The sequence below is a fragment of the Equus quagga genome, chromosome 8, assembly GCF_021613505.1.
Source record: "Equus quagga isolate Etosha38 chromosome 8, UCLA_HA_Equagga_1.0, whole genome shotgun sequence".
Lineage (NCBI taxonomy): Eukaryota > Metazoa > Chordata > Mammalia > Perissodactyla > Equidae > Equus > Equus quagga.
In genome coordinates this window covers 9183351-9195621 of record NC_060274.1, presented here as the reverse complement: position 1 = coordinate 9195621, position 12271 = coordinate 9183351, and the positions used below count along the sequence as shown (strand labels likewise).

The following is a 12271-nucleotide window of genomic DNA, read 5'->3' as shown; positions in this document are numbered from 1 at the left end:
CAAAGAAACCATTCCTTTCCAGAAACACAAATAATCTACATATCCTTCTCTCTCATCCCAAGGCAGGCAAGAGAAACGATCTGTCAAGGTCACTTTCTCTTTATCTAATAAACTTGTGAAGTCTTGATTCTGTGACAGGTGATTTGAGTTTTACTAAATGTGTCATACATACTTCAGCACCAATTTAGTTCACTGAAAAGTGAAGTTAATTATATGCACAAACTTAGGATGCCATAAAAACCAAAAAAGGGCCAAGACGGCCATCACATGCTACAGTGGTTTTTAATTCTAGGCTCATAAAACAGAGGAAATTAAAGACCCATAGACTAAATTTCACTACCCACCTGGAATGCACTATTTCCTCTGTAAATTTAGAAGTCTGAGTTTTTCCCTTCTAATCTGGTAGGGGGAAAAGCCTACGAAGGAATGAAAATGTCAAAACAACATAATTCCTTTGCTAACTTACTGTTTTAAGGAAGGACATAAAACTAAACCATACTTAAATCTTCTGCCATTTCTGACACAAATCTTTGCCCCTAGTTAAGATCACACGTGCAGTAATACTTTGCAGTGTTAAAGAACATTTCTCCTATAAGCAGCTTAGACAAGATGTATTTGAACTTGCCCAAAGGTCTTTACTTTCGAAAATAGAGAGTAAGACCCCAATAGCTGTTTCTAATGCAAACTAAATCAGTAAACTTACAAAATTTGCTTGAAAAAGCAAACTTCAACAAAACGTTATGCTTTAAACCACTCCGTGTTTCTGAAATTATACTAAGTTAAAAAAAAAGTAGCTCTTCAATTTATACTTTGTAACAATCAAGTGTGTTGCATCTGGAGTGGGGTTATAATTATGTCCATAATGACAGGATGGGAGCAAGAAGACCAGGTGTGCACTTCACCGTCCTATCACTCAGCCAACTCCTGCAGCTCGTGGTCTGCTGTCTCTCCTTCAGGTCCCACCTCCGCCCACCCATCCGCAGCCCCAGCGCAGACTGCACACGGATCTCTTAAAATGGGTGCATGAAATGCCACTCAGTGAGGCCCCACACTTCATTATGCTCACTTCCAACTTGCAGCTTTGAGAAAGCTGCTATTGAGACAATGACCTATCTCCATTCGGGTCACAGCACCCTCCCCCTCCTCCACCAAAAAAAAAAACAAACAACAATCGTGGGAATACAGAGTAATAGTGGAACTGGCTGGGAACAAACAGTTCTATGTGTTTCCAAGTAAACTGCAGTCCTGACTCGAGATCTTTAATAAAACACGTGTGGAGTGGGAGATGGCCCAAGGAGGGTTCATGAGGCACTCCTCTGATCAGAACACAAACGGTCTCCCAGGGAGCCGTGGTTCCACTCCAGGAATCCACGGAGAACTGCTTGCCAGGAGCCACGGGTGGGCAGGGCTGGGCAGGCCCCCCGAGCGAGGGTCTCAGCTCTCGTGCCCAGGACTCCAGGTCCCAGGGGAAGCAGATGGCCCTTCCCACCTTCCTTCTCACAGACTCAGGCATCTGGTGATTTGGAAAAGTGACAGTGTCCTTCCCTTTCACCCCTATAACACGCTTTTGAAAAATAAACTCTTTATTTTGGAAGATTTGAAACATTCACAAAAGTAGAAAGGGCAGTAGAATGAACCCCCAGGTACTTTTCACCCAGCTCTGACACCATTTACGTTCTAGCACTCGTAATTCATCTACTCTTTCCACCGCTTAAAAAAAATTTTTTTATTGCTGGCATATTTTAAGGCCATCATATATCATTTCACTTGTAAAAACTTCAGCATGCAGCCCTAATGGCCTTTAAATATATATATATTCACATACACACACACGCCATACCACTTATTATCATTTCTAACATAACTAAAAACTCCTTAATATTTAAAATTCAGTCAATATTCAATTTTTCCCCATCACCTCGAAAGCACTTTCCCCCGCCCCCCCAAAGATTTTGTTTTTCCTTTTTCTCCTAAAGCCCCCTGGTACATAGTTGTGTATTTTTAGTTGTGGGTCCTTCTACTTGTGGTATATAGGATGCCGCCTCAGCATGGCTTGATGAACGGTGCCATGTCTGCGCCCGGGATCCGAACCGGTGGAACACTGGGCCACCAAAGCAGAGCGTGGGAACTTAACCACTCGGCCACGGGGCCAGCCCTCGAAAACATCTTTTTACAGCTGATTTGTTTAAATCCTGTAAGGCACTTTGCAGCCTTGTCATCACACTCTATTTCCAAACTGCCCCGTGTGGCCAGTTTCTTAATAAACATCAAGTGTTCCCCACCTTCTCTCCCCGGCCAAGCGCCACCTAAGAGTGTCATCCAAATGGCAATGGATTATGTAAGCAGATACTTGAACGAGGAGAAGCAACGTCCCTAATTATTTAAATGAGGCAATGAAACACTTTAACAAGGATACTATACTAACATACATATTTTCATAAATAGAGGTGGTTCCAATCTAATACATATGTCCTAAGCTTTTACCAAGTGATTTGTGGTTCAATTTCCTCTTTAAAAAGACAAGGAACAGGGCTGGATATGGTTCTAAAACGTCTTTTACAAGAAACCTACAAATGCAGTAATGGTGCAGTAACATTACTCAAAAGGAACAAATTCCCCTGAATCTCAGTGCCTGAGAAACGATGGGAAAATCTCAGCGGGGATGGCAAGTGGGGACGTGTTTCCCACCAAATCTATTTGAAAACAAGCTCTTGGAAAAATATCACCTTGGCTCATTGTCCAACACAAGAGTGATTTATGAAAAAGCAAAAAATAAACAGAACACGTCACATTCTGCCCATTCATAAGTCACTCTGCCCAATGGCTTTAACTCTTCACCCAATGGAGTCAAGGACAGAGAAGTACCTTAGCCTCTTGGTGGAGGCCGGATGAAACAGATAGCAGCCCTCCTCACTCCCTGGCATCCTATTAGCTGCCGGAAAGCAGTATTTCCCCCTTTTTGTTCACCGATGTAACCCCAGGACTAAACACTCAGCACACAGTAGGTACTCTATTTTCTGAACGAACAAATGAATTTTATGGCGGGATGTGGGCAGTGGTCATCGTGGTAACAAAAGGACAGAAAATAAGGAAAACGTCTACTGAGTCAGAAAAAAAAAGAATGCCCATCATGAGACGTGAAAGCTTGTAATCAGATTAGAATTTCCTAGTTACAAGTGGAGTTCTACATTGACTCTGTCTGCTGTGGTGCCAGCAGGAGCTTCCAGGGGCTGTCCCCTCTCCAGGGTGGTCCTGGGGATCCTGTTTCCCCACGGGGAGGTGAAGCAGCTCGCCCACGATCACCCACTGAGGTGGGGGTGTGTGTACCCACTTGGTCCTCCTCCTCCTGTTTATCTGCCACTAAAACAAGAATTTCAAGTTTGCTCTAGAAGCAGATAACGATGCTTTTTTTCCTCCAAACCACTCCGCCCCCGGCTTTGTGGCCAGGAAAGACAGAACCTAAAGAAACAAGTATCTAACATGGTTCTAAGTAGAAAGAAGTTTCATGCAGTAAAATAAAGCGGGTGGACGGTTAGGGGGCGCTATTTTGGATCTGTTGTTAGTGCTGTCGAATGGATTGCGACTCCTGGCACCCCTGTGTCCAGCAGAGCGGAACCCTGCCCGGTCTTTCTGCACCATCCTCTCCCCTTCCTGTGCTACACCAGACAAGGCTCTCCTGCTTTTCACAGGGTTTTCATGGCCAGTTTTTGGGGAGTGGGTGGCCAGGTCCTCCTTCCTAGTCTATCTTAGTCTGGAAGCTCCACTGGAACTTGTCCCCCATGGGTGACCCTGCTGGCAATTGAAATCCCAGTGGCATAGCTTTCAGCATCAGAGCAACGCACAGTTGCCACAGTGTGACAACCGAGAGATGGGAGAAGAGACTCCCTCATCAGGACAAGAACCTGGCTGCGGTGGTGAGGGCGCAAATTTTAACCCCCAGACCCCCAGGGCTGGCTCTATTTTAGATAGAGTGGTCTCACTCACTCAGGGATTGAACCATAAAAACCATCTACAGTCAGAAATTCATACACAGATGACAGGAGGTCAAAGTTCATTCTAAATGATCAGTGGTAAAAAAGCAACTCGTTTCTGTAACATTCTCTTTCCAACTCAAATATCAGGTACAAATTGCTTTCTTTTAGCATATGCCAGAAATCTGTCATTCTATAATGGCTTGCCAGTGTGACACGAGATACTACCACTCTCTCTATAGAAACAGACCCACCAGAACACCAGCCGTGTTTAAAATATTACCTCATTGCCAGCCACGCCTTCTCCTTGTGACAGTGTTCACAAAACAAGTCCCCGCTCAGAGCCTGCGACGCGCTTCATCCTGGCTAACGAAACCGATTCTTTGTTCTTTGAATTTTTTAAAAATTGGAACCACTGTGGTGGATCTGCTTCTAAATACTATTAGCTTAGTCATAAAATATATACAAGGTTATAAAAAATGCTTGACAATCATTATTTTTATCCCAAAGCAGGGGCTGGCAAATCTTTTTGTAAAGGGCCAGACAGTAAATATTTTAGGCTTTGCGGGCCATATTTGGTGTCTGTTGCATAAAACTGCTCTTGTTCTTTTTAAACAACCCTTTTAAAATGTAAAAACCATTCCTAGCTCGTGGGCCACACAAAAATAGGCCACAAGCAGATGTGGCCTTTCCCTACCTCCTCCTAAAGTAAAAACAATTATTCACAATATGTGAAATGACAATTTTTTGGTACAGTTTTAAACTGATCTTCTCTCAGGCAAAAATAGAAAATTGGTGTGTTTTGCCGTTGGAGCTCCTATGCATCCTTCAACACCCACCTGAAGCATCTCACTAGCTGGGAGGCCTTCCTGGATCTCTCCAGGGCACATTTAATCTTCTGTTTGTCACTCTACTACCACACTTTCTATACTTCACTTCAATTCTTTGTTTAAGTATCTGATTCCCCTAGTAGACTGAGACTCCTTCAAGTCAAAAACCTATCTTGCTTATTTTTACAGTCCCAGCATCTAGCACATAATGGTATCTAACAGGACTTCAGTAAACGAGGAAGGAACCCACGTGGCCTACGAGGGAATTCTGACAACTAGATGACACAGAAGACAAAAAGGAGATAGAATGTTCCTTTTTACTCAATAGCCTGAACATTTCATGTTGTTCTTTCCCATCAAAGATGTACTGACAAACTTTACCTGGCTTGTAGCAACTTGCAACTAAAACCCTTAGTTTTAGCTACAGGTTACACTGAAAAGTTTGTAAAACATATTTCCAGGGAAAAAAAGCACACAAGAAATACATAAAGCTTACAGCACTGAAGAGAAATAATTTGGATCCCACAGACACAAGCTTTGTCTTAGTTTATTTTACAAAACATTCTTTTCATTTAAAAACTTTTTGCTGCCATTTCACAGATGACAAAATTGAGGTTCCCAGAAGCCAGATGGTTTGCGGAAGGACAAAGGAAGTGGCAAATGAATTATGAAACTGCTCTGTTTACGGCTCTTTGCATTTTTATTTGGAAAAATAATAAACATTAACTATATATCAAGCATTCTATTTTAGTCACAAGTCTCTTAGTCACTGATAGCACACTGCTTTTCTTTTTCTTTAAAAAAACTATTTACGGAAGTCTGGAATAAGATCTTTACTCTTTATGTCAACAGGCATGGAGAGTAAGTATGTTAAGAAGGAAAATAATGCAACTCTCTGGTCTCTTCAATAAATACTCCGTATTTAATTAGTAGTGGCAAACACATTTAGTGCTTTAAATTAAAAACTAATTGGAACAACTGGGGAATCCCAAGTGACGTTACTTCTGAAATGAAATAAAATATAAAACATATAACTCAAAACACAATCCCTGATTTTGAAAACAGACTGAATTTCATTGCTTCACATTAGAGAGTTGAAATGTCAAAAAACTAAGAAAGCAGGCTCACTGAGTCATCCCCAAAATCTCAAAATTGTCAAAGATACACAAGAATTTAAGTCTGTTAAAAAAGAATTAAAGAATTATGATAATTCACTAGGAATAGTGCTACTGTTTTCTTTTCCCAAACTATAAGTACTAATAAAATTACTCCAAATTTTATTAGAAATCACAATATTATTGTTTAGGACAGTAACGAACAAGAGAGCCCAGTGTGGAAGGACAGAGACACAAAAGAGAAGTGGGATCTCCTTCTTCCCTACCATTTAACAGAAAATGTCTACCCTCTTTCTCCCCTTTAAAAAACAAAGAGAAGAGGAGGATTGGCAGCAGATGATAGCTCAGGGCTAATCTTCCTCAAAAAAAAAAAAAAACCCCAAAAAACAAAGACAGCCAAAATTTGAGAGACCACTTGGTCACTGCCAAATTAAGCTCTGAACTGGACTCCTTGCAGAGAGAAGCTCAAATCAGAGTGCTTCTATCGTGCATCTTCGAGGGTCTTGTCTTTCTGGAGTCTGGTCCCCATGCAGCTATCTGATTTTTCCCACCCCAGCCACATTCCAAATACCAGTGATGGCACCCACGGCGTTTAAGCTGCAACGTGAAGAAGGCAGCTGTGTTTCCACCCCCAACCTGCGGAAGCATTCGTCTGAACGGCCGCTCTGGAATCCCACGAGGCTTCCATGCTCCCTGAACACAGCACAGGCTCCGGTCTCTGCTCACACACACCCACCAGTATCAACCCCACCAAGAGGGCCTCACTGCATTGCTGGGGTCTAAGCAAAAGGATTATATAAAAACTGCTCTTTTGCTATGAAACTGGCGGTTCCCAAACACTGGGGTACGAGAGAATCGTCTGGAGAGCTTACCTAAAGCACATCCCCTAAGATGGGGAGTCAGCAGCACTGAGTCCTGAGGGACCCAGGAATCTTTAAATCTCCAGATAATTATGTACACCAAAGTTTGAGAACACGGCCCTACATGAACCCTGCCTTTTAACTTTATGCGTGTACAGCATGTACATACACTCAGGAGAAACATAACCAGCTGCTGGATTACTTTTAGTTTACGTGGATTTAAAAATACTGTAAGAAGTCTGGTATCTGTACGTATTTGAGGGGGCAGCAGCTATGATAACGAAAGAAGCCAAGCACTTCCTTCATCCATCACAGTCGCAAATGTATTAACAGGTACCAACCAAACTCTCAAGCTGCCCTCCCACACCTGGGCCTTTTCCAGGCTCCTTATCTCAGTGAATGGCACCACCATCCATCCAGTTATGCAAGCCAGACACCACACGTCAGCCTCAACATCGCCCTCTGCCCTCACACACCCATCCATCACCAAGCCCTATCAACTGTACCTCCCAAAGACACCCTCTTCTCTCCATTTGCACCACCTTGGCCCAAGCTATCATCACCTCTTACCTGGGCGACTCCAACAGTCTACCATCTCCATTGCCTCCTACTGATTCTCATCCTGCAGCTGCAGTGACCTTTCAAGAGGCAAATCTGATCAGGTCACCTCCTTCCGGTGGAAACTCTTCAGTGCTGCCCCCTGAGTTAAGCTCAGAAATGTCCGAGTATGGCCTATAAGGCTCTGCAGAGCTGGCCCGTTTTCGTCTCCAGTCATACTGGTCTTCTTCTGGAGCCCTTAACTCATCCTACTCTCCCCTACCACAGGGCCTTTGCACAAGTTGTTCCCTCTGCCTAGTATGTTCTTTGCCTCCCTCCTTCACCTAGGGAACACCCCTTCATTCTTTACACCACTCAACAGTCATCACCCCCGCAGGCGTGCACTTCTGACCTCCCTCTTTTGCACTCCCCCCAACCAGCACCATCACCCACATGTCATTATATACACTCAAGTCATTCTGTGATTACTGTCTGCCTCACCAGACTGGAAATCCATGATGACAGGGACTATTTCTGTGCCTGCTCATCGTGGTAGCCTCAACATCGAGCACAGTAATGCAGCAACGTCTGCTGGACTAATGGATGAATGTACAAATGGATCCATTGTGCCTCACAGTGTGATCATGACAAATGACTAATCCTAGCCAGCACTTCTCACCACCACATGGGAAAATCTTAGACCTAATTCCCCATCTGCCCATGGGGAAGGAGGAGGGGTACACAGAAAATAGATCCCATGTGTCCTCCTCAACTCGGGGGGCGGGGATGGAAAATGTACCAGCATATTCAGTAAATTCTGCCCCTATTAAAATATTTAGTGGGAAAGGCGATGCATTCCCAGAGAGGCAAAGTTATCTCAGAAATTATCTTACAATGTGGGCATAGGGCAGAATTTTGAACACACGTTCAGAGTCTTCCTATTGAAGGGAAAATCTTTTATTCTAGAAACTTCCATAGCGACGCTTTAGCAACGAATGGCTAAGGCATCCGCTGGTGCCACTTAGAGGCAGTTCAGCTCTAAACTTCCCAGAAAACAGCTTGAAGAGAGCCAGGCCTTGAAGGCAACACCCGATGCATTCCTGAGCTGGCCAGCCCTGGTTTTTCTTTCTAACGCCCCACGCCTCCTTTCTATCCCAATGAAGAGAGCAAGTGTGGGGGGAGAGAGGAGGCAGGCGCTCCAGTCACCCTCCGCTGAGCCATGGGCACAAGGCCTGCTTCCTGAGCCAGCTCCCGGAGCACAAACCCCCACCCACGCCTCTCCCAGAGGACAGGGACCCACAAGGCCACGGAGACCAGCCGAACAGAGGGCGTGGTGCCTTCTGGATCTCAAATCATCCTGCTTGGAAGTCTCCCAGTCACACATGAGTAGAGCCCCAATGCAGCTGTGGGAAAAGCAAAACCAGACAATGGGCCACAGCAGCCCCTGAGGCCCGGGAGGATCAAATCCTACCCACGGGCCTCCAGCAAGAGGCAGCTGGAGCGTTACTTCTCCCATTTCCCCACCAGGTTTTGTTCTTCATTGTGGCGCCTCCTGCCCTGTTTGATGGCGCTCAGTGAGTTTTCCAGCTCCTCTTTCGGCATTTGCGGGCGTCTGGGCTCGGGTCCCAGGCTATAAGCTCCTGGAGGACAAGACCTGTCTCACCTACCTGTGGGGTTCCCGGTGCCTTGCGCTCGGAGCTTGCACGACACCTGCTTGCTGAATGAGTGAACAATGTTTTCAACAAGTGGTCAGCTGAGAAAGCGGTATGAAGAGAAAAGGCAGCAAATAACTATTATTTCATTGAAACCGTTTTACGAATAAAGTCACCCACTGACTCACTTTAGACAAATCACTCAAAACTACTTTGCCCGCCCAATGCGAGGGATCAGGTAGAAGGACCAAACTGCAACTCTTCAGATGTATCACCTTCATAGGTAAGTGTGTGCCCATAATCCTGTTGTTAAAAATGAAATCACACGAAACCACTCAACAAAATTCTTAGCGTGGCCTTGAACAATAAGAACCAATAACTCTGTGTTTAAAGGACACATCTGTCGGAAGCTTCAGCTGTAAGGTCTACTGAAGCAGCAAAAAACATCAGTAACAAGAACCAGATACTCTGTAACCGCCTTAGAAGTACCATACGCAAATGTGTGCAGACCGCTAAGCCCTTCTCAGTGACCTGTGGGGTGGCCCTAATATAATTCTCAAGAAAGGCTTTAGTATATTTCTTTTACAAGGCAAAAATCTCCAACACCCTCCCCCACCACGAAGGGGAAAGGTAGGAACTTTCCATGGCACACAGCTGCAGCTCACCTAAAAGGAGACCTCACAACACGGTTTGGAAATGCTAACTGTAGATATTATAAAAATATATAGTCTTCCCAAATGTTCCTCTGGTCATTGGAAACCTAACATAGAAGGTGATAGCTGCTACTACCTTTCTTAATAGTATCTTCACTTTGTCAGAACATTTTCTAAGTTTTTGATCCACCATAAAAGACCTTTAAAGCCAAATGAAACTAAAACACACTTGCTCTAAGAAACAGAAAGAGAGACTTACTCAAGGAAGGAAATTCTGACACATGCTACAACATGGATGACACTTGAGGACATCATGCTAAATGAAATGAGCCGTCACAAGAGGAAGCATACTGTGTGATTCCACTTATATGAGGTACCTAGAGTAGTCAAACTCATAGAGACAGAAAGTACAGGGCCAGCACGGTGGCGCAGTGGTTAAGTTCGCATGTTCTGCTTCGGTGGCCCAAGGTTCTCCGGTTCGGATCCCAGGTGTAGACATGGCACCGCTTGGCAAGCCATGCAATGGCAGGCATCCCATATATAAAGAAGAGGAAGATGGGCACGGATGTGAGCTCAGGGCCAGTCTTCCTCAGGAAAAAGAGGAGGATTGGCAGCAGATGTTAGCTCAGAGCTAATCTTCCTCAAAAAAAAAAAAAACCCAAAAGAAAGTAGAAGGGTGTGTGCCCGGGGCTGGGGAGGAGGAGAACAGGGAGTTAGCGTTTCATGGGGACTGAGTTTCAGTTTGGGTAAGTTCTGGAGATGGATGCTGTGATGGGTGCAGAACAATGTGAATGTACTGAATGCCCCTGAACTGTACGCTTACGAATGGTTAAGAAGGCAAATTGTATGTTATGCATATTTTACTACAATAAAACAAAAAAAGAAATGAGAAAAAGAATAAAAGAAATTACAGTTCATCATGAGAAATAAGTAGTGACTGCAAACTGGTTTCCTAACTTTTTTCTGAGTGCTATCTTAGAATCTGAACTCTGCATCTTTTCTTTCCGTGAAATGAAGAAAACCACACCAGGAAATGGCAGCCAATCTCTTGACCACTCTGCATCATCCTGCTTAGGGCTGTGCCCCGAGTAAGGGGAGGTATTTGGGTCAGTTTTAGATCACAGGCATTGTAAAGCCTGGATGTCATGCGCCACTTGCAAGTTGGAAATGAAAAGAATTAATTTTGTGCAGGAAAAAAAATTTTCTGCATCATGAATGAATCACCTTGAGGATCTAAGTTAGGCAAAAACTATACCTGCTTCTGAATCTTTTAGTATATTAACAGAATAATTGATCTAATCTAACAGTAAAATAAGACTTCACTAATAAAAACCTTTCAGAAAATCTGACATTTAATGGTAGAAAAGGCACATAAAGCATCGACTACGGGACCAATCTGTTTGAAAAACTAGATAGAAGTGCCACACAAATCTTTTATTGCAATTTCTAATGAATCCACGTATTTTCTACACCGTGCTTCAAAACTCGATTAAAGTTTAAATTCTCTTTCTAATGTCTAGTCAGCAGTTTACCTGTGTTAAAAGCAGGCAGAACAGATACAACTTCCTAAGAAACGTGGGTCACAAAGAACCTGTCTGGGTCCCATAACTTAAATGACAGCCACAACACCCCAGGCCTGGCCAGCAATCTAACCGAGAATGCAACAAAATCAGATTGAAGGGGACAGAGGTGCAGACAGAGCGGCACAGACATCAGCTGATGTTTATGCTATTTACCAGGAGGGCCCGACCAGAGAGCGGCCTCCTTATCACCCCGCAGGGCTGCCCGCCTTCATGTGCAATTCAAGTCCATTAGTACACTCTCTCAGATAGGAATCCTGCTGCCACCAGCGAATTCCCGGGCGAAGAGCGCAGCTCCACAGGCTGCCCCGGGGTACAATGGCCTGGAACGAAGCTGCGCGCCAGAAAGACCGCGTCTCCTCTGCCAGATGTCCTCTAGAGCGCCAGAGGAAGATCTGGGGTGCCTCTGGCTCCGGACACTTGAAGGCACTCCGAGTTGGTGTGCGCCCTCGGACGCCACCTGACTCTCCCGCGATTTAGACAACTTTTCAAGAAACTTCCAAGTTGCATTAGAATGCACTTTTGAAACAGACCGAAGCAGTGTAAAAGGGGATTCTGATTTTTACAGAAGACCATAACTACGGGAGGGGCGGGGCTCGCAAAGAAAAAGACTGTAGAGAGAAAAGCATCAAAACCGTGTCTTCTTCAGGAGTTCCACGAAAGGACCAACAAATCACAAAGAGGGGAGACAACTCCCTGCTCCCGCCCTCTTAGCCGTCTGCAAAACCCTGCCCCCACACCTCGCCCAGGTAACTCCCACTGGAAGCGGAGCCCGAAGCCTCCGAACCAGCCCGGAAGCTGGGTTGCTTACTGGTTTCGGCATTTTCGGTTCCTGCTGGGTTTTCCTCACTCCCCTGGAAACAGCACTCTCCAGCAGCGGCTGAGACGGTTCTCGGGACCTGGAGGCACAGGAAGCCCTTCAGAGCGCGCAGCAGCCTCCTCCCGCGCCGCCGCGCCCCGACACTCGGCGCCCGCCCCGCGCCGCCGCTTAAGAACCGGCCGGGCGGGCGCCGGGATGAGTCACCGCCCAACCTGCAATTACGCGGGCCGGGCGGGCGGGCCCGGGGGGGGGG

The 12271-nt window shown here is 45.2% G+C and overlaps 1 protein-coding gene across 1 annotated transcript in view; it reads right to left on the bottom strand.

Annotated features, from left to right (window-relative positions):
- EZR (ezrin) overlaps positions 1 to 12271 on the bottom strand; it is a 50823-nt gene that overhangs the window by 37016 nt on the left and 1536 nt on the right. Inside the window, exon 2 of the mRNA XM_046669529.1 lies at positions 12010 to 12097. Coding sequence (XP_046525485.1) covers positions 12010 to 12021 — 12 coding nt within the window. The 5' untranslated portion in view covers positions 12022 to 12097. The remainder of the gene's footprint in view (positions 1 to 12009; positions 12098 to 12271) is intronic.